Below are 22,252 nucleotides of genomic sequence, written 5' to 3'. Positions count from 1 at the left end.
ATGGAAAAGTGAGGGTTGTTGTATGGATCATCAGGGAATGGAGTGAAGTATCGTTTCCAGCCCTCGATACAATATGTCCTTCGGACCTACTGGTCACCATCAATGGAAAAGTCTTTGGAAGAGAAGTTCGAAGGATATACCTTGACAGCGGAAGCGCCTGTGATGTAATGTACGAACATTGCTTCGATCGTTTAAGTCCCTCAATCAGAGCACGATTGGGTGCTCCTAGGGTACCATTGGTGGGATTATCCGGGGAAAGATGTTGGCCAATTGGGGAAATTGATCTTGACTTCACAATAGGTGAGCCACCACTAACAAGAACCGAAACCATTGATTTTGTGGTAGTCCGAGCAAATTCACTTCATAATATTTTGCTTGGAAGAGTGGCTATGAAAAAGATGGGCATAATTGTCTCGACAATACATCAAATGGTTAAGTTCCAGACTCAAGAAGGTATTGGAACCCTCACCTCGACGTATGTCAAGGATAAGGTGATCTTGGCCATCAAAGAAATAATGAAAGAGCCAACCAAATGCATATTAGAGGCATCGGAGGAAGATCCCCAAGTAGAAAACATATCAGTGAATTCGATGTTTCCAGATCAAGAGATCAGCATAGGGAGGAATTTACCAACACCCACGAAGCAAAAGCTTCGGAAGCTATTGCAAGCCAACGTGGATGTATTCGCATGGGAGAACAGTGATACCGGAATACCACGGACCATAAATGTACAAGGGTCACCCTTTGTAACGGAGCATCGACTGAATGAACATAAGCACCTCGAACTGGTACACCAGAAGAAAAGAAACCTAGCTCCTGAAAGAGACAAAATGGCCTGTAAGGAAGTAGAAGGTCTACTAAAAGCAGGAATAATTCACGAAGCTAAATATCCTTCGTAGGTAGCCAACGCTGTGATGGTAAAGAAGTCGGACGGAGGATGGAGAATGTGCGTTGATTTCACAAACATCAATAAGGCTTGCCCCAAAGATTGTTATCCCTACCCGAAATAGATTGGAAAGTCGAATCCGTCAACGGATATCAATACAAAAGCTTCTTGGATGCTTACAAAGAGTATCACCAAATCAAAATGGCCAAAGAGGACGAAGAATAAACGTCCTTCTTCACAAGCAAAGGGATTTATTAATACCAAAAGATGCCCTTCGGGTTAAAAAATGCAGGAGTAACTTATCAAAGGTTCGTTGACAAAGCCTTTTATAACCAATTGGGGAGAAATCTGGAAGCCTACGTGGACGATATGGTAATCAAAAGCTGAAGAGAGGAAAATTTAATAGAAGACATCCAAGAAACCTTTGAGAAGCTTCGGGCAATAAACATGAAACTCAACCCAAAGAAATGTTCCTTCGGAGTTGAGGAAGGGAAATTTCTTGGGTACTATATCACCAGAAAGGGAATCCAAGCAAACCCAGAAAAGGTAGACAGGCTCAAGTAGCTCCAAACCCCAGCAACCATAAAAGACATGCAGAGTTTGAATGAAAAATTAGCGTCACTCAGCAGGTTCGTATCAAGGGGAGCAGAAAAGAAACTAGCTTTCTTCAGAATCTTGAAAGGGTGTTTGGGAAAGAAGAAAATTGTCTAGAACGAAGAAGCTGAGAAAGCATTTGTTGAAATGAAGGAATACATTGCCAAGCTCCCCACCTTGACCTCACCCGAAGAAGGAGAAATGCTCTTTATATACTTGGCCACCTCGAAAGTGCATTACTTCCGTCTTGGTCACCGAGCGAGAAAGAGTGCAAATACCAATATACTTCTTCAGTTGGGTACTTCAAGGAGCAGAGCTGAATTACCCGGAGCTTGAGAAGCTCACGTTGGCACTCATCCACACAGCCAGAAAACTCAGAAGATACTTCCAAGCACATCAGATAGTGGTGCTCACCAATAAACCAATCAGACAAGTACTATCGAAACCTGAAAAATCGGGGAGAATGGCCAAATGGGCCATCGAGCTAGGTGAACACGACATTGAGTTCAGAGTTAGGCACGCAATTAAAGGGCAAGTTCTGGCAGACTTCATCACCGAAACAGACAGTATTGATGAAGAAGACGCAAAGAACTCCACTCAAGTCATCAACCCGAGGATTGAAAGTGAAGAATGGAAATTGTACACCGATGGTGCGTCAAGTTCTGATGGATCAGGCGCTGGTCTGATGTTAGTAAACCCCGAAGGAAAAGAGTTTACCTACGCACTTCATTTTGAAATCGCAACAACCAATAACGAAGCTGAGTACGAAGCACTACTTGCGGGATTGAGAATGGTGAAGGAATTAAAAATCCTCCACCTTCATGCTTTCGTTGACTCACAACTGGCGGCCAACCAAATCATGGGGACTTTTGAGGCGAGGCAACCCACCATCCAACAGTACTTGACGACAGCGAAGCAACTGATTGAAACTTTAATGTTTCGAAATCAAACATGTCTAACGAAGTCAAAATAAGAAGGCAGATGCACTGAGCAAACTCGATTCGCTGACATTTGAACATCTTGCAAAGGAAGTCTTGGTGGAAGTGTTAGAGAAAAAATCAATCCTGGAAGAAGAAGTCAATGATCTCATACAAGAAGATGAGGTAACATGGATGACTCCACTGCAAATATATCTTGAAATAGGAAAACTATCCGAAGATAAAAATGAAGTGAGAAAGATAAGGATAAAGGTACCCTCCTACAAAATGATGAACGGAGCATTGTATAGAAGATCTTTCCTCACTCCATGGCTTCGATGTGTGGGGCCAAAACAAGCTACTATTATAATCCAAGAAATGCATGAAGGGATATGTGGTCTTCACACAGGGCCAAGGTCGGTGATAGCGAAGATCATGAGGATAGGGTACTACTGGCCTACAATGCAACATGATGCGACTACGGTACTGCAAGCTTGTGAATCCTGTCAAATTCACTCGAATGTCCCGAAGTTACCCAAGCAAGAACTAGTCTCTGTCACCTCAGTCTGGCCATTCATAAAATGGGGGATAGACATAGTCGGTCCTATCAGCGATACCCCTGGAAGTCCAAGATTTCTACTAGTAGCAATTGATTACTTCACCAAATGGGCCGAAGTGAAACCCCTGGTAGCAATCAATGGTAAGCAGGTAGAAAAGTTTGTTTGGGATCATATTGTATGCAGATTCGAGGTTCCTAAGGAAATAGTCTCGGATAACGAAAAACAGTTTGCAGAAGGGATTTTCCCAAAATTCTGCGAGCAATTGAAAATTCAGCAAAACTTCACCTCGGTATATCATCCCCAAGGAAATGGACAGGTGGAAGTAACCAACCGAGACATAATCAAAGGAATTGAGAAACGCCTAGGCAAATGCAGAAAGGGATGGGTTGATGAGCTCCCCTTGGTGCTATGGGCACACAGGACAACACCAAAGCAAAGCAATGGAGAAACACCCTACAGCCTAGCATACGAAACAGAAGCTGTCCTACCCGCTGAGATACAAGTGCTAACAGAAAGAACAGTGAACAACAAGAATAAATAAGAAAACCTTCGAGTCAACTTGGATCTACTTGAAGAAAGAAGAGAGGCAGATGTGATTCGTGAAGCCTCATACAAATGAACAATTGAAGGCTGTTACAATAAAAGAGTGAAGCCCTCGACCTTCAAAGTGGGAGACTATGTCCTAAGGTTAAACAGCGCAAGCAAGGTGGCATTCGAAGGAAAATTAGAACCAAATTGGGAAGGACCCTATGTAGTCTCACAAGTGCTGGGTAAAGGCTCCTACAAGTTGGAAACGACAGCTGGCAAACCTATTCCCAGAGCATGGAATGGAACCAACCTCCGAAAATTTTATCATTAGATGTCTTGTATTTTCTTTTTTCTTAAAAATATGTAGTTGAAAGATGCAATGTTGGTAGTCGAAGCCTATAAACTTCCTACACATAACTTAATGAATTTTTCACAACTACTTTTGATAAACTAATGTCTAAACAAAATTAAATCCTATATAAGGAATTATGTGAGAAAAATGACAGCCGGGATATAAGTAACCCTGTCATAATCCACATCATACCGAACAACGAAGCAAAAATATACTTCACAATGCTCGACGTAAGGAAACACGTTTTCCTTAAAAGTGATCACTGTATAACTATCCTGCAGGAAGAGAGTTTTTACCCACCTATGCAGGATAAAATCCATGGTAAAACACATAAGAAAAGCATGCTAAAATTAAAATAAAGGAACTAGAGTTATAAAAGTTGTAACAACCCGACTTTTTCCTTTATTATCGTTACTTGTCCGTTAAATATTTAACGGTGATTAATTAGAACCTTATGTGTTTAATAGATTTAAATGCATACTTGATCCTATTGAATTACTTGGATTAATATGTTATATTAAATTATGAACTTATTTCGGATGGCGAAATAACTAGAAAACGTTACGATTAAGAAAATCGCCTAGAAAACTTTTCAGTTTACGGAACCCAGAAAAACAATAAAATAATTATTTTTAATAATTATTGACATTAAGAAAAAATTATTTAATTTATTATTTATTTAGTAAATTAAACCCGGTGATTTCGTTTTAACGACTAGTTAACGTTCCGGAGACCCGGTACGGTTAACGACACTCAAAACGGACCACGCGCTTATGAATAATTAACAAAAACTGAGCCCGAGACCAAATTCCAAGGCCATTCGGCCGAACCCCCCTAATGGACCCCTTGTTGGACTAAAAATTGGACTAAAGGGTTACTAGTTGCTTGATAGGCCCTAACCTAATTAAGGAAATAAGTATATAAAGCCTTTTAATCACCATTCTTTCCACCCTAACCCCCATCCACGAAATTTGCAGCCCCAAAACCCCTCTCCCATCATCAATCATCATCCCCACAACAACACCACTCAAAACTCAAAATTAGAACAAGTCTCGTGCATTAAAGTTGTTACTTTCTTCATCCTCTACGCGATAGTACTTGCAATTTGTGATTCTAAGGTATAATTTGTGACGACCCGGAAATTTTCAACCAAATTTAAACTTAATCTTTATATGATTTCGACACGATAAGCAAAGTCTGTAATGTTGAGTCTCGAAAATTTTGGAACTATGTTCATATATCCAGTTAACCTTTGACTATTCCCGACGATTCACGAACAATTGTGTGTAAATAAATATGTAAATATATTTATATATAAATATATAAATATAAATATAAGTGTACAGATAATATTTAAAATTAATAAAGTACACTTAATCAATTGGAATTAAAAATGCAAAATAATAATTAGAATAATTAAGTTACTATTAAAATGAATATATATATATATATATATATATATATATATATATATATATATATATATATATATATATATGAATTTATATATGATTTCTATTAATAATTATTATATGGTAACATTTATAAAATATATAAATATTCAATATTCAATAGATGTATTCATATAATATATGATATAAATATTAAATATTATATAATTAATAAATGTAATTACAAGTTTAAGTATAGTTGTTATATTAATAATATTAATATTAAAATCATTATTTTTAACATTTTTTTATATAACGCATAAATATGAAATTGATACATTTGATTTGTTATATTATTATTATTGATATTATTGTTATCATTATCATTATTATTATTATTAGAAAATAATACAATTTATTAATATTATCATTAATAATATTATTGTTATCAATTTTATGATTTTAGTATCATTATTATTTATTATAATAATAATAATAATAATAATAATAATAATAATAATTATTATTATTATTATTATTATTATTATTATTATTATTAATATATTAATATTAATTTAATTATATAAAAAAATAGGAACTCGTACGATTTCTGTTTGATTTCACAATCTAGCTTTTTCAAATTTTGTTTTCTGTCTCTAATTTGTTACCAGTCTAAATCAAGATTCTAATACAACCAAAATCAGTGAAGATCGTTATCTTCTTTTTATTTTTTTATTTATTTCTTCTCCTACTTGATTCTGTCTGTCGACGACTTTCGGAATAAAACCATCGATAATCTCTGTAATTCTAATACAATAATCCAACAGCCAACAACAATATCAATTACACATTACCAATCTCTGCTATTATCCAAAATTCAAACCAAAAACTTAGAAAATAAGCTCGTATCCTCTGTTATTCACCTTTTTAACCATATTTTGATTTTGAATGAATTTTCAAAATGTAATAATACAGTTTTGTTAGGAATCGTCTATCTAAACTATCTGTAAGTTTTCAATCCTCAATTCTTTCTATTAATCTCTAATTTGAGAGTCAAAGTTTTGGATTTTAAAAGTCAACTAAGTGTTCTTGAATCAAATCAAGTTTGTGTTGATGTTTCCAATTAATTTGATGATCCATATGGATTATAGGAATGAATTGCAACACAATTCATGTTGTAATCATAACCTATAAAATTCTTAATCTCAAAATCAATTTTTGAGTTCATGAGTTCTTGACAGTTATATACACTAACTTGAATTCGAAACAAATTTCAAAAACTAAAAATGCAGAGTTGTTAGGAATTATTTACTTAAACTTCCTGTAAAATCTCAAGTTTCAATTCTTAATAACGAATTCGAATTTGCGAGTCAAAGTTTCAATTTTCAAAAGGCAACTATTGTTCTATAATCAAATTCGAGTTCTAATTAATGTTTCTGTTGAAATTGATGATTTACAAAGTTTTTAGAAATGATTTGAAACATATTTCATGTTATAAAGATTGTCCAAAATGAACTCAAAATTGAAAACATTAATTTTTTTTTAAGAGTTACGTGCAAGCAGTAAGTTTTTTTTTCAGTTTTTTTTCAATTTTCTTAATTACAATAACACTTTTATTTTTTGTTGCATGTTTGTTTAAAAGTCCTAAAACCATTTTGATGATTGACTATTAAGAATGAAGTTGTTTAATCGTTTGGATTTTGGTGAAGAAGATGAAGTGAGTTGAAACATGAACTAGTTAAGTATTTTGGGTTGCATAATGAATCAGATAAACAAGACAGAGGGAATGGTTAAGTGTGTTTTCAGGTGAGCGAGAGGTCTCGGGTTCAAACCCTGTTCGGGGAAAAAAAAATTCAGAAAAGCTTTGGAAGGTAGATTTCATTATCAAAATTATTCTTATTATTATTATTGTTATTATTACTAAAATTATAATTATTATCATTATTATTATTACTAAAATGTGTATTATTAGTATTATTATAATTATAATTATTGTTATTATTAACATAAGTAAAATTATTAACAATATCAACATTATTATTAATATCATTATTAGTTTTGTATTATTATTGTTATTATCAATTATTATGATTACTAACATGTTAATAACAACTGTATTATGAAGTTAATAATAAAAGTTGTTATGGTAAAATTACATAAACTATAGTTTTAAGTCTACAAGTTAAACACGAAGTTTATGATAAAACTTATTATTATTAACACTGTTATTATTATTATCATTACATTATTAAAGTAAAGTATCTTTATAATTAAAAATTATCAAAATTATTATTTTTCATGAAAACTATCATTTTTATCTTATCATTATTATCTTTAAAAATTATTACTATCATTATGGCTATTAATATTACAATTTTTATTATTATCCTTATTCTAATATTATTATTATTATTATAACTATTATTTTGTATACAAAAGAAATTTATACAAAAATGTATTTATTACATAAGTATACTAATATTACTTAATATTATGTTTTAACTAATATAATACTATTTATATGAATATAACGTTAATTAAATTATATATCAAATAAGTATTATAAGATATTATAAATACTAATAAAAATTATATATAAGAATATTAATTTTAATACATTACTAAATATATATAAATTTGTTCGATTACGAATATATGTTTTAATATAAATACAAATGATATAGGTTCGTGAATCTGAGGCCAACCCTACACTTGTTCAATGACGACATATGTATTTTTACTACGAAATACAGTATCGTGAGTTTCATTACTCCCTTTTTAAATACTTTCGCAATATATATTTTTGGGACTGAGAATATGATAATGCTAAAAACGAACATATATTTCATAGCATTATCTCTCAAGAAAGACAAGCTTTTAGTTGCAATTGTTCTATTTACAAGTGATATTCGTTTAAATAATAAAAGGTGAAGACAAAAGACAGATTCGACGAATTGAAGACGCAAACGACCAAAAAGCTCAAAAGTACAAAGTACAATCAAAGTGGTTCAATTTATTGATGAGAAACATCTAAAAATTACAAGAGTACGAGCCACAAAACGCAAAGTACAAGATATTAAATAGTACGAAAGGACGTTCGAAAATTCAGAACCGGGACCAGAGTCAACTCTCAACGCTCGACGCAACGGACTAAAAATTACAAGTCAACTATGCACATGAATATAATACAATATATAATTAATTCTTAAAATTATATATATATATTATATTATATATTAAAACCGTCGGCAACAAGAAAACAAGAAAATGCGAGCTGTCCCAGGGGGCCATGCAATCGCATGGCAGCAACAGTGAGGTCAGGTCCTATAAAGTTCGCGTGTTTTGGCCGAAATTCACACATCTTTTTCTATCCTTTCTATCTCTCACGATATATAAATATATATATAATTTATAATTTTAATTTTAATTTAAGATTAATAATAATAAGGGTATGTTAGCGAATGTTGTAAGTGTGTAAGTTAAAATTCTGTCCGTGTAACGCTACGCTATTATTAATCATTGTAAGTTATGTTCAACCTTTTTAAATTAATGTCTCGTAGCTAAGTTATTATTATGCTTATTTAAATTGAATTAATCGTGATGTTGGGCTAAAATATTAAAGATGGGGTAATTGGGCTTTGGACCATAATTGGGATTTGGATAAAAGAACGACACATGTGGAAATTAGACTATGGGCTATTAATGAACATTATATTAACTAAATGATACCTCGTTAATTTAATATATAGACTTATAATTTGACGTATTTATATATAACCACATACGCTTGACTGGGTACGGTGGGCGGGATATTTATAAATACCAATAATTATTCATTTGACCGGACACGGGGATGGATTAATAATCAATAGACTTGTTGAAACAGGGGTGAATTACATACAAGGGTAATTAGTGTAATTGTTAACAAAGTAATAAAACCTTGGATTACACGCAGTCGATAACCTGGTGTATTCATTAAACAAAGTATTAAGACCTTGTTACAGTTCGAATCCCCAACTAGTTGGAATATTTGACTTCGGGTATAAGGATAATTTAACGAAGACTCTCGTACTTTATATTTATGACTGACAGACTATTATGGACAAAACCGTATGGACATATCGAATAATCCAGGACAAAGGACAATTAACCCATGGTAATAAACTAAAATCAACACATCGAACATCATGATTACGGAAGTTTAAATAAGCATAATTCCTTTATTTTATATCTCATCGCACTTTTATTTACTGTCATTTTATTTATCGCACATTTAATTATCGTACTTTTTAATTATCGCAATTTTATTTACCGTCATTTAATTTATCGCACTTTAATTTATCGCACTTTAATTATTGTCATTTACTTTAAGCTTTAAATTAAGTTATATTTATTTTTAATATTTTACATTAGGTTTTACCGCGACTAAAGTTTTAAAATCGACAAACCGGTCATTAAACGGTAAAACCCCCTTTTATAATAATAATACTACTTATATATATATATATATATACATATATAGTTTAAAAATATAGCGTTAAACTTGGCTAGTTCCCTGTGGACGAACCGGACTTACTAAAAACTACACTACTGTACGATTAGGTACACTACCTATAAGTGTTGTAGCAAGGTTTAGGTATATCCACTCTATAAATAAATAAATAACTTGTGTAAAATTGTATCGTATTTAATAGTATTTTGTAGCAAAAATATAACTATTTCGTATACACCTCTACGCACATCAAGTATTTTTGGCACCGCTGCCAGGGAAATTCATCAACGCCGAAAGCGAAACGCTATTAAAAAAAATTAGTTTTTAAGTTATTTTTTGTAAAAATATATTTATATAAGTTTTAAGTTTCAAATATAAAAATATAAAAATATATATATATAATAATAATAATAATAATAATATATATCTATTTAAGAGTATAAAAAGAAAAATATATTTCATAAAGTATAACGTATTTTTTTTAATTTTAAAAATATAAGTGTATTTTAATTACTTATTTTAAATTTAGTAAAAAGGTAAAAATTAAAAACAAAGTAAAAAGTAAAAAAAAAAACAAATACGCTAAACCTGTATTATTTTCGCCTGCACTTAATCTGAATCTGCACCTCATGCGACCACATGGATTCAAAGCCATAACTCATACGATCGCATGAGACCGTCTGACAGGTTCTGAACCTGGTACGTACGGATTAGGGTTTTGGTTTAAATTAATTATTATTATTAATTATTTGTAATTAGGTTTTAGTTATTTAATTAGGTTTTAGTTTTAGTTTTATTATTTAAATTTGTATTTTAAATTTTAAGTGTTAATTAGTTTTATAAATTTAAGAAAAATTAATACTTTATTACAATAATAATAATAATATTTTTATAAATTAAAAATCAGAAAAAAAAGAAAAAATATATATATATATTTTTAAGAATTTGTTTAAAATATATAAAATTATAAAATATTTCTATTTCTATTTTAGTTTGTAAAAATATAAGTTTTTATTTATTTTATATAAATACTTTATATAAATATAAAACAGAATATTAAAAATCAAAAATAAAAATAAACTGTAAACGGGCTACACTGTAGCAGCCCAAACAATCTGGCCCGGTTTCCTAATTCATGCGACCGCATGAAATTTTAACTAGCACTCCATGCGATCGCATGGAGTGATTTGACAGGCCTGGTACATTAGCTGAACAATTAGGGTTACGGTTATTATTATTATTATTAATTAATTAGTAATTAGGGTTTTTAATTAATAATTAGTTTTTAAGTTTAGTTTTTAATTAATGTTGTATTTTTTAAGTTTTAATTAGTTATAATACTTTATAAAGTTAATATTTTTATAAAATAAATAATATAAAAATAATATTTTTATAAAAAAATTGTATTTTTATAACATTAAGCCTATTTTTATATTTTGTATATTTTTAATTGTTAAAGCGTAATTTTCCGTTCGTAATTAGTTCGTAACTTAGTATTTTGCCGTAGTTATTTTATATTTCTAGATTTTTAGACTTGCCGTAAAATCCTTTAAGTGCTTTTTCTTTAGACTAAGATTTAGGTGCTTTAGAATTTTGCGACACCATTTAAAGTTTTAGTACCTTTTTAAGTTATTGCCGTTTTGGATATAGAATTCCTTTAAGCTTTAATACCTTTAGACACAAGTTTTAATATTTAGTTTTTAGAATTCTAAGTTTCGACGCTTTATTTTCTTATTTTTATTTTTCGACTGTTTGTTTTTCGACATTTGTTTTTCGACGCTTATTTTTTTCGACCTTTTATTTTTCGACTTTTTTCGACGCACTCTTTTTCTTTCTTATTATCGACGCTCTAGTTTTTAGGACATAGAATTTTCTATTTCTTCTCTAAAATTTCGAAACAAAAAAATTATTTTAAGCAGTTAAATTAATAGACATCCAAAATTTTCTGGTTCGTAGTAATAGTTGGATTTGTTAGTGGCAAGTTGTGGGCTTCCGATTTAAAGGGTCCTGGCTACCTGCTGCATCTATTGGCTATTCGAAACGTGGGCAAAATCAGAAAAGTCTATTAATTTGATAACTTATATAATTTTTATTTTTATAACTAATAGGATATTCAGTGAATGCACCGAGCAAAACGTTCACCACCTTTTATACGTTCACCACCTGTAACTCGATCAAGACATCTAGCCAACATTGTCGCCGTTGATTTTTCTTTAGAATCGTCATCTAGTCAAACAAGTACTCCAATTCAAATTTCTGATAATCCATTTTTTGAACCCGACCTCACAATTGAGAATCCGGAGGATATTCAGGGACAATTCAGAGATCCGGAACCACTAATCATTCCTCCTAAACCACAAATCACTCATCCAGAGATTATCGAGGAAGAAACTATTTAGTCAGAATCCTCTAGTGATTTAGATTCAACAAATTCAATCATGAAAAATCTGGAACCTCTAAGTATGGAAGACCGAATGAGAGCTAAACGCACTGGCCAAGGTTATGCAATTACTCAACCAGACATTAATGCACCAGATTATGAAATCAAAGAACAAATCCTACACATGGTAACTAATCAATGCCAATTTAGTGGTGCGCCGAAGGAAGATCCAAACGAACATCTGCGTACCTTTAATAGGATCTGTACTCTATTCAAAATAAGAGAAGTGGAGGATGAACAGATCTATCTCATGTTATTTCCCTGGACTTTAAAAAGAGAAGCGAAAGATTGGTTAGAATCGTTACCTGAAGGGGCTATTGATACATGGGATGTTTTAGTTGAAAATTTTCTTAAACAATTCTTTTCGGCATCTAAAGCCGTGAGACTTCAAGGAGAAATTGTTACGTTCATGCAAAAGCCAAATGAAACTCTATATGAAGCATGGACAAGATTTGGAAAGTTGTTGAGAGGATGTCCGCAACATGGTTTAGACACTTATCAAATAGTACAAATATTCTACCAAGGATGCGACATCACTACAAGAAAAGACATCGATATAGCAGCTGGTGGTTCCATTATGAAGAAAACCACAACTGAAGGTTATAAAATTATTGATAACACTGCTTCCCACTCACATGAGTGGCACCAAGAAAAATATATCGTTAGATCATCTAAAGCAGCTAGAGCCAATTCTAGCCATGACTTTGATTCCATTACCGCAAAGATAGATGCTGTCGAGAGACGAATGGAAAAAATGACTAAGGATATTCACTCAATAAGAATTAGTTGTGAGCAGTGTGGAGGACCACATTTGAAAAAAAGATTGTCTCAGTATTGAACAAACAATGGAACAAAGAGAGAATGTTTCATACATTAACCAAAGGCCTAGAAATAATTATCAGAATAATTATCAACCGCCAAGACCAATCTACAATCAAAATCAGAATTATAACCGAAATGTTCCATACAACAACTAACAAGGTCCTAGCAATCAACAAGTATCTAACAATACTTACAATCAGTAAAGACCTATTTTTCAAAATAAACCACCACAAACAGATGATAAAAAGCCAAATTTAGAAGACATGATGTCGAAGCTAGTTGAATCTCAAACGCAGTTTTTCACATCTCAGAAACAAATCAATGAACAAAATGCTCAAGCATTTAGAAATCAACAAGCTTCTATTCAAAATCTGGAACAAGAAGTAAGCAACCTAGCAAGGTTGATAGGTGAAAGAAAACCGGGAAGTCTACCTAGCGATACAAATGCTAACCCCCGGAATGAATCAGCTAAAGCCATTACCACGAGAAGTGGTATTACACTTAAACCACCTGAAATACCCGTAATTTCTGGTGATTCTACTCCTACTACACAAGGAACACAATTTGAGCAAGAAAAAGAAACAGAACCGGTAGTTGTAAAGGTTAATGAAGATAACACAGTTAAGGCTAAACCTTATATTAAACCATACCAACCACCACTTCCTTACCAGAGTAAAATGAGAAAAGAAAGACTTGAAGCTGAGCAATCCAAATTCTTGGATATGTTTAAACAAATAAATATAAATCTTCCTTTCATTGATGTAATTTCAGGAATGCCAAGATATGCTAAATTTCTGAAAGATCTAATCACAAATAGAAAGAAAATGGAAGAACTCTCGGCTGTTACTATGAATGCTAATTGTTCTGCAATGCTATTGAATAAGATACCAGAAAAATTATCAGATCCAGAAAGTTTCACAATTCCATGTTTTCTAGGTAGTCTTAGTTCAATAGAAGCATTGGCAGATTTAGGTGCTAGTATAAATTTAATGCCGTATTCACTATATGCTAAACTAGACCTTAGAGAATTGAAACCAACACGAATAAGCATACAACTAGCCGATCGATCAGTAAAATATCCTAGAGGGATAATGGAGAACATGCTAGTTAAAGTTGGTACTTTAGTATTTTCAGTAGACTTTGTTATTCTGGACATGGAAGAAGATTCTCGAGTTCCTCTCATATTAGGAAAACCATTCTTAAACACGGCTAAAGCAATAATAGACGTGTTCGGTAAGAAACTGACCTTAAGTATAGAGGACGAGAGTGTTACCTTTTCTGTAGATAGAGCCATGCAACAACTGCAATCTACAGATGATACATGTTATTATATTCAAACTATAGATTCACATGCAGAATTGTTAGAAGAATTTCCAGAATTACAAGAAACATGAAAATGTTATTTAGGAGAAGGAACTAAACCAATTAATGAAGCTGGAATGTTTGCCGCACTCATGGTTAATGGATACGAACCAACAACAGAAGAAATTCAAATGCTAAAAGAAGAAGACAGATATCGATATAAATCATCGATAGAAGAACCACCGACATTAGAGTTAAAGCCACTTCCAAACCATTTGGAATATGCTTATTTACATGGTGAATCTGAATTACCTGTAATAATATCATCTTCTCTTACTGAAAATGAAAAATCTCAACTCATTTATGTGCTAAAAGCTCATAAACCAGCTATTGCATGGAAGATTCATGACATTAAAGGCATAAGTCCTTCGTATTACACACATAAAATCCTTATGGAAGAAGGTCATAAAACATATGTGCAACGCCAACGAAGACTAAATCCTAATATGCAAGATGTTGTTAAGAAAGAAATTATTAAACTGCTTGATGTAGGATTAATTTATCCAATCTCTGATAGTCCATGGGTAAGCCCTGTTCAATGTGTACCTAAGAAGGGTGGCAATACTGTCATCACAAATGAAAAAAATGAGCTTATTCCTACTAGGACTGTAACAGGATGGCGTGATTGTATTGATTATAGAAAATTAAATGACGCCACCAGAAAAGATCACTTTCCCTTACCTTTCATTGATCAAATGTTGGAAAGGTTAGCCGGGAATAGTTACTATTTTTTTCTTGACGGTTTTTTGGGATATTTTCAAATTCCAATAGCACCTGAGGACCACGAGAAAACCACATTCACGTGCCCTTATGGTACTTTTGCTTACAAACACATGCCATTTGGACTTTGCAACGCCCCTGCAACCTCTCAAAGGTGCATGACATGATAGAAGAATGCATGAAAGTTTTCATGGATGACTTTTCAGTCTTCGGTGATACTTTTGAAACATGTATACTTAATCTTGAACGAATGCTTATTAGATGCGAACAATCAAATCTAGTACTTAATTGGGAGAAATGTCATTTCATGGTTAGAGAAGGTATCGTTCTTGGTCATAAAATTTCAAAGGAAGGAATTGAAGTGGATATAGCTAAAGTAGATGTAATTGCTAAACTTCCACATCCCACTAATGTTAGAGGAGTTAGGAGTTTTCTAGGGCATGCCTGTTTTTACCGACGTTTCATAAAAGATTTTTCTAAAATTGTCACTCCTATGAATAAACTCCTAGAAAAGGATGCTACATTCATCTTTTCAGATGAATGCATCAAATCTTTTAATATTCTTACAGAAAAACTCACTAATGCACCGATCATGATAACTCCAAATTGGAATCTACCGTTTGAACTCATGTGCGATGCAAGTGATTTTGCAATGGGAGCCGTTTTAGGAGAAAGAATTGAAAAACGATTTCAACCTATTTATTACGCTAGTAAGACATTACAAGGAGCACAAACGAATTACAAAACTACTGAAAAAGAACTCCTTGCTATTGTCTTTGCTTTTGACAAATTTCGTTCATATCTCGTTCTAGCTAAAACGGTTGTCTATACTGACCATTCTGCTCTTAGATACTTATTTTCAAAACAAGATGCCAAACCACGATTAATCCATTGGATCTTACTCTTACAAGAGTTCGATATTGAAATCCGAGATAAAAAGGGAGCAGAAAATCTCGCAGCTGATCATCTTTCTCGTCTTAAAAATCCCGAATTAGAAGTTCTAAATGAATCGGCCATACAAGATAACTTTCCTGATGAATATCTATTGAAGATAGATTATAATGAAATTCCATGGTTTGTAGACTATGCAAACTATTTAGTATGTGGATTCCTTGAAAAAGGGTTGTCGTACCAAAAATGAAAGAAATTCTTTAGTGATATAAAGCACTATTTCTGGGAAGATCCACATTTGTTTAAAAGTTGTCCCGATGGAATAATACGACGATGTGTATTCGGGGATGAAGCCAGTCAAATCTTAAACTATTGTCACACAGGACCAACAGGAGGGCATTATGGGCCTCAACTCACAGCAAGAAAAGTCTATGATGCTGGATTCTATTGGCCTACAATTTTCAAAGATGCACACCTTCTTTGCAAATCATGTGATGCATGTCAAAGGGCAGGAAAAATAAGTCAACGTGATGAAATGCCACAAAATGTCATTCAAGTATGTGAAGTATTTGACATTTGGGGTATTGACTTTATGGGTCCATTTCCAAAATCTCATAATAATCTCTACATTCTCGTTGCCATTGATTATGTATCTAAATGGGCGGAAGCACAAGCTCTCCCGACTAACGATGCATGAGTTGTAGTCAACTTCTTAAAACGTCTTTTTGCTAGGTTCGGAACACCGAAAGCTTTAATAAGTGATCGGGGTACTCATTTTTGTAATAATCAACTTGAGAAAGTTCTCAAAAGATATAGAGTAACTCATAAAATCTCAACCGCTTATCATCCACAAACAAGTGGGCAAGTTGAAAATACCAACCGAGCTTTAAAACGTATTCTAGAGAAAACCGTAGGATCAAATCCAAAGGAATGGTCCATGAAATTGGAGGATGCACTCTGGGCTTTTAGAACAGCCTACAAAACTCCAATTGGAACCACACCTTTTAAACTCGTTTACGGAAAAGCATGTCACCTTCCAGTAGAAATTGTGCACAAAGCATTTTGGGCTTTGAAGACATGTAATCTTGATTTACATGAAGCCGGACGTCTACGGTTAAGTCAATTAAATGAATTAGAAGAATTAAGACATGAAGCATACGAAAATTCGTTAATCTATAAAGAAAGAACGAAGAAATGGCATGATAAAAGAATCAAAAGTTCAAAAGAATTTAAAGAAGGATACAGAGTTCTTCTTTTCAATTCACGATTCAAGCTATTTCCTGAAAAATTGAAATCAAGATGGTCTGGACCATTCATAGTCAAAAGAGTTTTCCCATACGGAACAATAGAGTTAATAAATTCAAATGGGATTGAATTTAAAGTTAATGGTCACAGAGTTAAACATTACAAACATGATCCAATGGAAGTTGACAACGAAGTTAATCACAATTTCGACACCACAGCTAACTAAGTGTGGGGAGAATCAAGTCTTTTAAGGATAATATTTATTTCTGTTGGAGTTAGATATTCTGTTTTCGTGTAGTTTCCGAGAATGGAATCCGAATGGTCTTTCCCTAGCAGACCCTAAAGAACTAGTCTTCTCCCTCCATTCTAAATTTTTATTTTTTTAGGTTTTACGAGATGAAGAATTCCTTTGATCTGAACCATGGTCTAATGCTACACGCTTTGATTACTAAACGTAATAATGACACACTCCCGAGTGACCTGGTATCAGTAATAAGAGGCAAAATGGACGAAGCAAGAAAAGAACTCAGGAAAGATCATCATAAGATACATTTTGGTAAAGGAAAATCAAAATCCGCAACAAAAAGAAGAGCACGACACCTTGAAAGATGTTATAAATGCGAAAAATGGTCACACGAAGGTAAATGTTCGAACAATCAAACATATTCAAATACCAAATTTGTTACTCTATGCAGAGAAGGACCGTTCATATGTTTAGAAGAAAAGATATTGAAGAATCGAGGTTACGCTTATGTAGCTATGGAGAACCAAATCACACGACTCTCCTATGAGTCGGCTAAAGCAGGTCTCTGAGAATTCTATCTAATAGGTAAGTATGTACAGTTTTTATTTGTTTTTATTTATTGCTTTTAACCTTTTGATAATAAACGCTGAATCGTTCACTATAGAGTATTAAATTGGTATTCAATAAAATTAGGTATGCGTAACCGAAATTATTGATATCATACAAAAATTTATTACATCACTGCAAAATTTACCGTTTATTCTTAAGGTATAAATATCTTTAATCAATCAACCCAAAATATTTCAAAAATTCGTCAGGAGTAAAACTAGGTTATTGAACCAAAATTACTTTACCGAAAAGAGGGGCGTATATTTTTGATAATATTTGATTGATTAAAGTGGGATAAAAGACCAAAAAGATTTTTAATTTTATATTTTTTACTGTGTTTTTAAAATTAATATTGTAAATTTTTAAATCAATATATTTAAGTTTGTAAATATTTGAAAAATTAATATTTTTAATATAAGTTTGTATGTATAAAAATATTAATAATATGAATTTTTAATTTTATGCATTTTAAATTTAAGTTTGGTGTGAATTTAAAAACAAAAATTTACTTTATTTCATTAAGTTAAAAATGTAATTTCTAAAAATTCGTCGTGAGTTGAAAACTAGGTCATTGAACCGAAATTGCTTTACCCGAGGGCGGGACGAGAACTTTTATTATCTTATTGAATTAAAGTATGCCAAAAAAAAAAAAAAAACCAAAAATCTTTGCTTTTAAAACAACGCTTAAAAAGTGACAAATTTTAAAATTTTGTCGAGAGACGGACTAAGACTAAGATCCGAAACGCCCTCATTCTAAAAGAAACAAAATTTTAAATAATTTAATTATTTGTTTTATTAGTCAAAGGTTTTTATATATAAAAAAAATTACCAGACCCCATGAGATCGCATGGGGTTCCCTTGTAAAACTCATGCGGTCGCATGAGGCCAAATAACTGGTCAGGAACATAAAGCTCAGTGAGCTCTCTGCCCTTCACAAAATACACACACATACACGAAACTCTTCTACAAACACCCCTAAATTCATCAATTTTTCATCAAAATCAACCAAATTTCTTACTATAATCCGCTTTAATCATGAATTTGCTCAGAAGTTTTTCAAGAAAGGTAACAATTACATCCTTAAAACTTTTTAAATTTCAATTTTAATGTTCTTGAGCTAATTTTTACCTAATTTAATTTTGTTAATTTCTAGTGTAATTAGAGTTAAATTATTAGTATATTATGCATGTATAACCTAGATTGATGCTATTGAAGGGGTTTGTATGATTTTTCATAAAACTATTTAGCAGCGGAAGCATGTACAACAATTTTTAAACCTTTCAAAAACTCCCCACCAAGGATCCAATTGCATGTTGTTAAGAAAACTAAATAATAAATAGTGAGTTTAAAGACTACAACCTTTGAAGACTTTGAACTTGAGAAGTTATGGATGCTAAGAATTTAGGAACCAAAGTAGCCTCCCTCTATCGGTAATCCACATGAAAGTAAACTCCAATATCAACCGGATGCTAGTCCTTCACAACCCTTGAAAACAAGTATAAGAAAACAACCTTTCTTATTTCTTATTTTAAAACTATATCGTTCTATTAGTAACTCTTCCAAACTTGAAAGAAAACTTAGAATATATTGTAAGTAACTCTTTTGATAATACTTTCAAATGTGTGTTTTTTAACTCTTATGATAATGTACGTATGTTCTCATACATTTAAAGAAACACACAAACTAGTCATTATAAAAAGCAATGCATAATCATTTCACTTTAATCATGAAAGGCAACAAGTCATCATGAAAGACATTCTTTCATCATTTTACTTTACTTGTATTCTTACATAATGTAATGTAAAGTATATCCATGCATGACCTACCAACTAGTTAATAATATACAAACAATTTTACAAAACTATTGTATTTACTTAGTTAATAAGATGGAAACAAGTAAGTAATATACTTGTTACTTACACACATACATGTTTATATATTTGTATGCATTCTCATACAATTGTAGTATTATTATTTATATTAAATAACAATCTCACAACATGAATAATAAGGTTGTAATATACGAATCATATTCAAATATATAATTGATATTTATTTGCTCATTGTGTGTGACCCTTTAGGTTCAAACGTCATTAGTAGTATAGACATAAGTTGTGTCTTGGGCATTAATAACCAACAATCTCCCACTTGCACAGGATTCAACATATGTCAACACAGACAGTGTTAAACGTCTAGAAACATGCCACTGCCCCTAACAACACTTGAAAATGTGTCATTCCGAGCATCCATTGATTCTTAAGTTTAAACTTCAAATCAATATATAGGTAAGGTATCAGTTATCCCTTTGTTACTGACATCACGTTGAGCATGAGACATGGATAGTAATCAATCTCATATTTAGCTCATACATTATGTTACTCGATCAAGATTGAAAGTGATAAAACAAACACCATTGGATACATCAATATAGTTTAAGCGTGGCCACGCATCTTAATTAATTTAAATCATCGAGGGGCCCATAGATGTCAATCTCTCATCTAGATGAGAGGAACAAATCCCATCTAGACTACACACGTCTCTCATGTGTCTCATATTATACTTAACAATAGCTTTTATGATTGCCTGGCTAAAGAACAATGTTTGACTATGTTAAAGTATAACAATCCTCACACTTAAGACCCAATATGTATCTACGGTCTAAGGATATAAAGATATTACCATTTTTAAGAATCACTTATGACATCGATCCATGAAGTGATCTTAAAAGCGGGTCATGTCCAATGTTTATTCTTCAATAAACATAGTTGAATTTTGTTGCAACTCCCTTGCTCTACTTTCATCTTCATGAAAGTCAACCAACTTATTCACATTAGTCTTAACTCACAACTATTCCCATAGTTGTGATCGACTATGGACGTTTTTGAATAACGGGGTTATTCAAGGATTTAAACATACTAATAAAGAACACAATAATTATTAATGAGTATGATTATCTCCAAATACATCATATCATTTAATATAAATGTTGAATAAATGTTCCAAAATATCATAATACTAAATTACAAATCATTGCAATCATTAACATTACGAAGCCCTATGCACCGAGCATGACCCTCGTGTTTTGATTATGCCAAAGCCTTTGTAAAAGGATCAGCAAGGTTTTGATCTGTGTGAACTTTACGAATACAAACATCTCCGTTTCCCACTATGTGACGTATATAGTGGAATCTCCTAAGGATATGTTTGGTGATGTGATGCGATCTAGGTTCTTTTGCTTGAGCAATAGCACCATTATTGTCGCAAGATATTTCTATGGGGTCTTCTATGCTTGGCATCACCCCTAAATCAGCAATGAACTTTTTCATCCACGCAGCCTCTTGTGCTGCTTCCGATGCAGCAATGTATTCAGCTTCTGTAGTAGATTGTGCAACTACTTTCTGCTTAGAACTTTTCCAAGTTATAGCTCCTCCATTCAAGATAAAGACATATCCAGATTGTGATCGTGAATCATCTCTATCAGTTTGGAAGCTAGCATCTGTGTAGCACTTTACAGTAAGATCTTCTTCCACACCACCGTAAATTATGAACATATCTTTAGTCCTTCTTAAGTACTTTAGGATGTTCTTGACAGCCATCCAGTGGCGTTCACCTGGATTTTGTTGGTATCTACTCGTCATGCTCAAAGCATACGATATGTTTGGTCTTGTGCATACCATGACATACATAATGGATCCAATTGCAGAAGCATATGGAGTTCCATTCATTCGTCTAAGCTCATCATTTGTGCTAGGACTTTGAGACTTGCTCAATATTGTACCATGTGATATTGGCAAAAATCCGCGTTTAGAATCTTGCATCTTGAATCGTTTTAGAATCTTTTCAATATATGCACTTTGGCTCAAGCCGATTAGCCGCTTTTGTCATAACCCGACCTTAACCATAAGGACAAATACAATAACATATGATTTCATCGCGAGGTATTGACCTCTATATGCGACGTTTTTCAAAAACTGCATTCGTTTTTACAATACAAACCATAACTTTTATTACAAATACAAGGTTTAAACAAGATAATAATGATTATCGTTTAGCGATAATCTTATACTTACAAACTTTACATGTGATAATAACAATACGACTTCCAACATATTTTACATTACAAATCCTCCGATATGCAGTTTTATTTTTGACACAAATATGCATACTCAAGATCTTGCTTAAATTCAACATGTTGCAGA

General features: G+C 32.4%; 1 protein-coding gene across 1 annotated transcript; it reads right to left on the bottom strand.

The window, feature by feature from the left end:
* Nucleotides 1–21,139: 21,139 nt before the first annotated feature.
* LOC139868384 (secreted RxLR effector protein 161-like) lies at nucleotides 21,140–21,871 on the bottom strand. The gene has a single exon (XM_071856718.1). The coding sequence runs from the start codon at nucleotides 21,869–21,871 to the stop codon at nucleotides 21,140–21,142; it is 732 nt and encodes a 243-aa protein (XP_071712819.1).
* Between the last annotated feature and the right edge of the window lie 381 nt (nucleotides 21,872–22,252).

The sequence above is a fragment of the Rutidosis leptorrhynchoides genome, chromosome 9 (genome assembly GCF_046630445.1).
Source record: "Rutidosis leptorrhynchoides isolate AG116_Rl617_1_P2 chromosome 9, CSIRO_AGI_Rlap_v1, whole genome shotgun sequence".
NCBI classification, from domain to species: domain Eukaryota; kingdom Viridiplantae; phylum Streptophyta; class Magnoliopsida; order Asterales; family Asteraceae; genus Rutidosis; species Rutidosis leptorrhynchoides.
This window is presented reverse-complemented; position numbering and strand designations above follow the sequence as displayed.

Coding starts and splice junctions, on each gene's coding strand:
- LOC139868384 (XM_071856718.1), bottom strand. CDS start 21,871: ATGCAAGATTCTAAACGCGGATTTTTGCCAATATCACATGGTACAATA.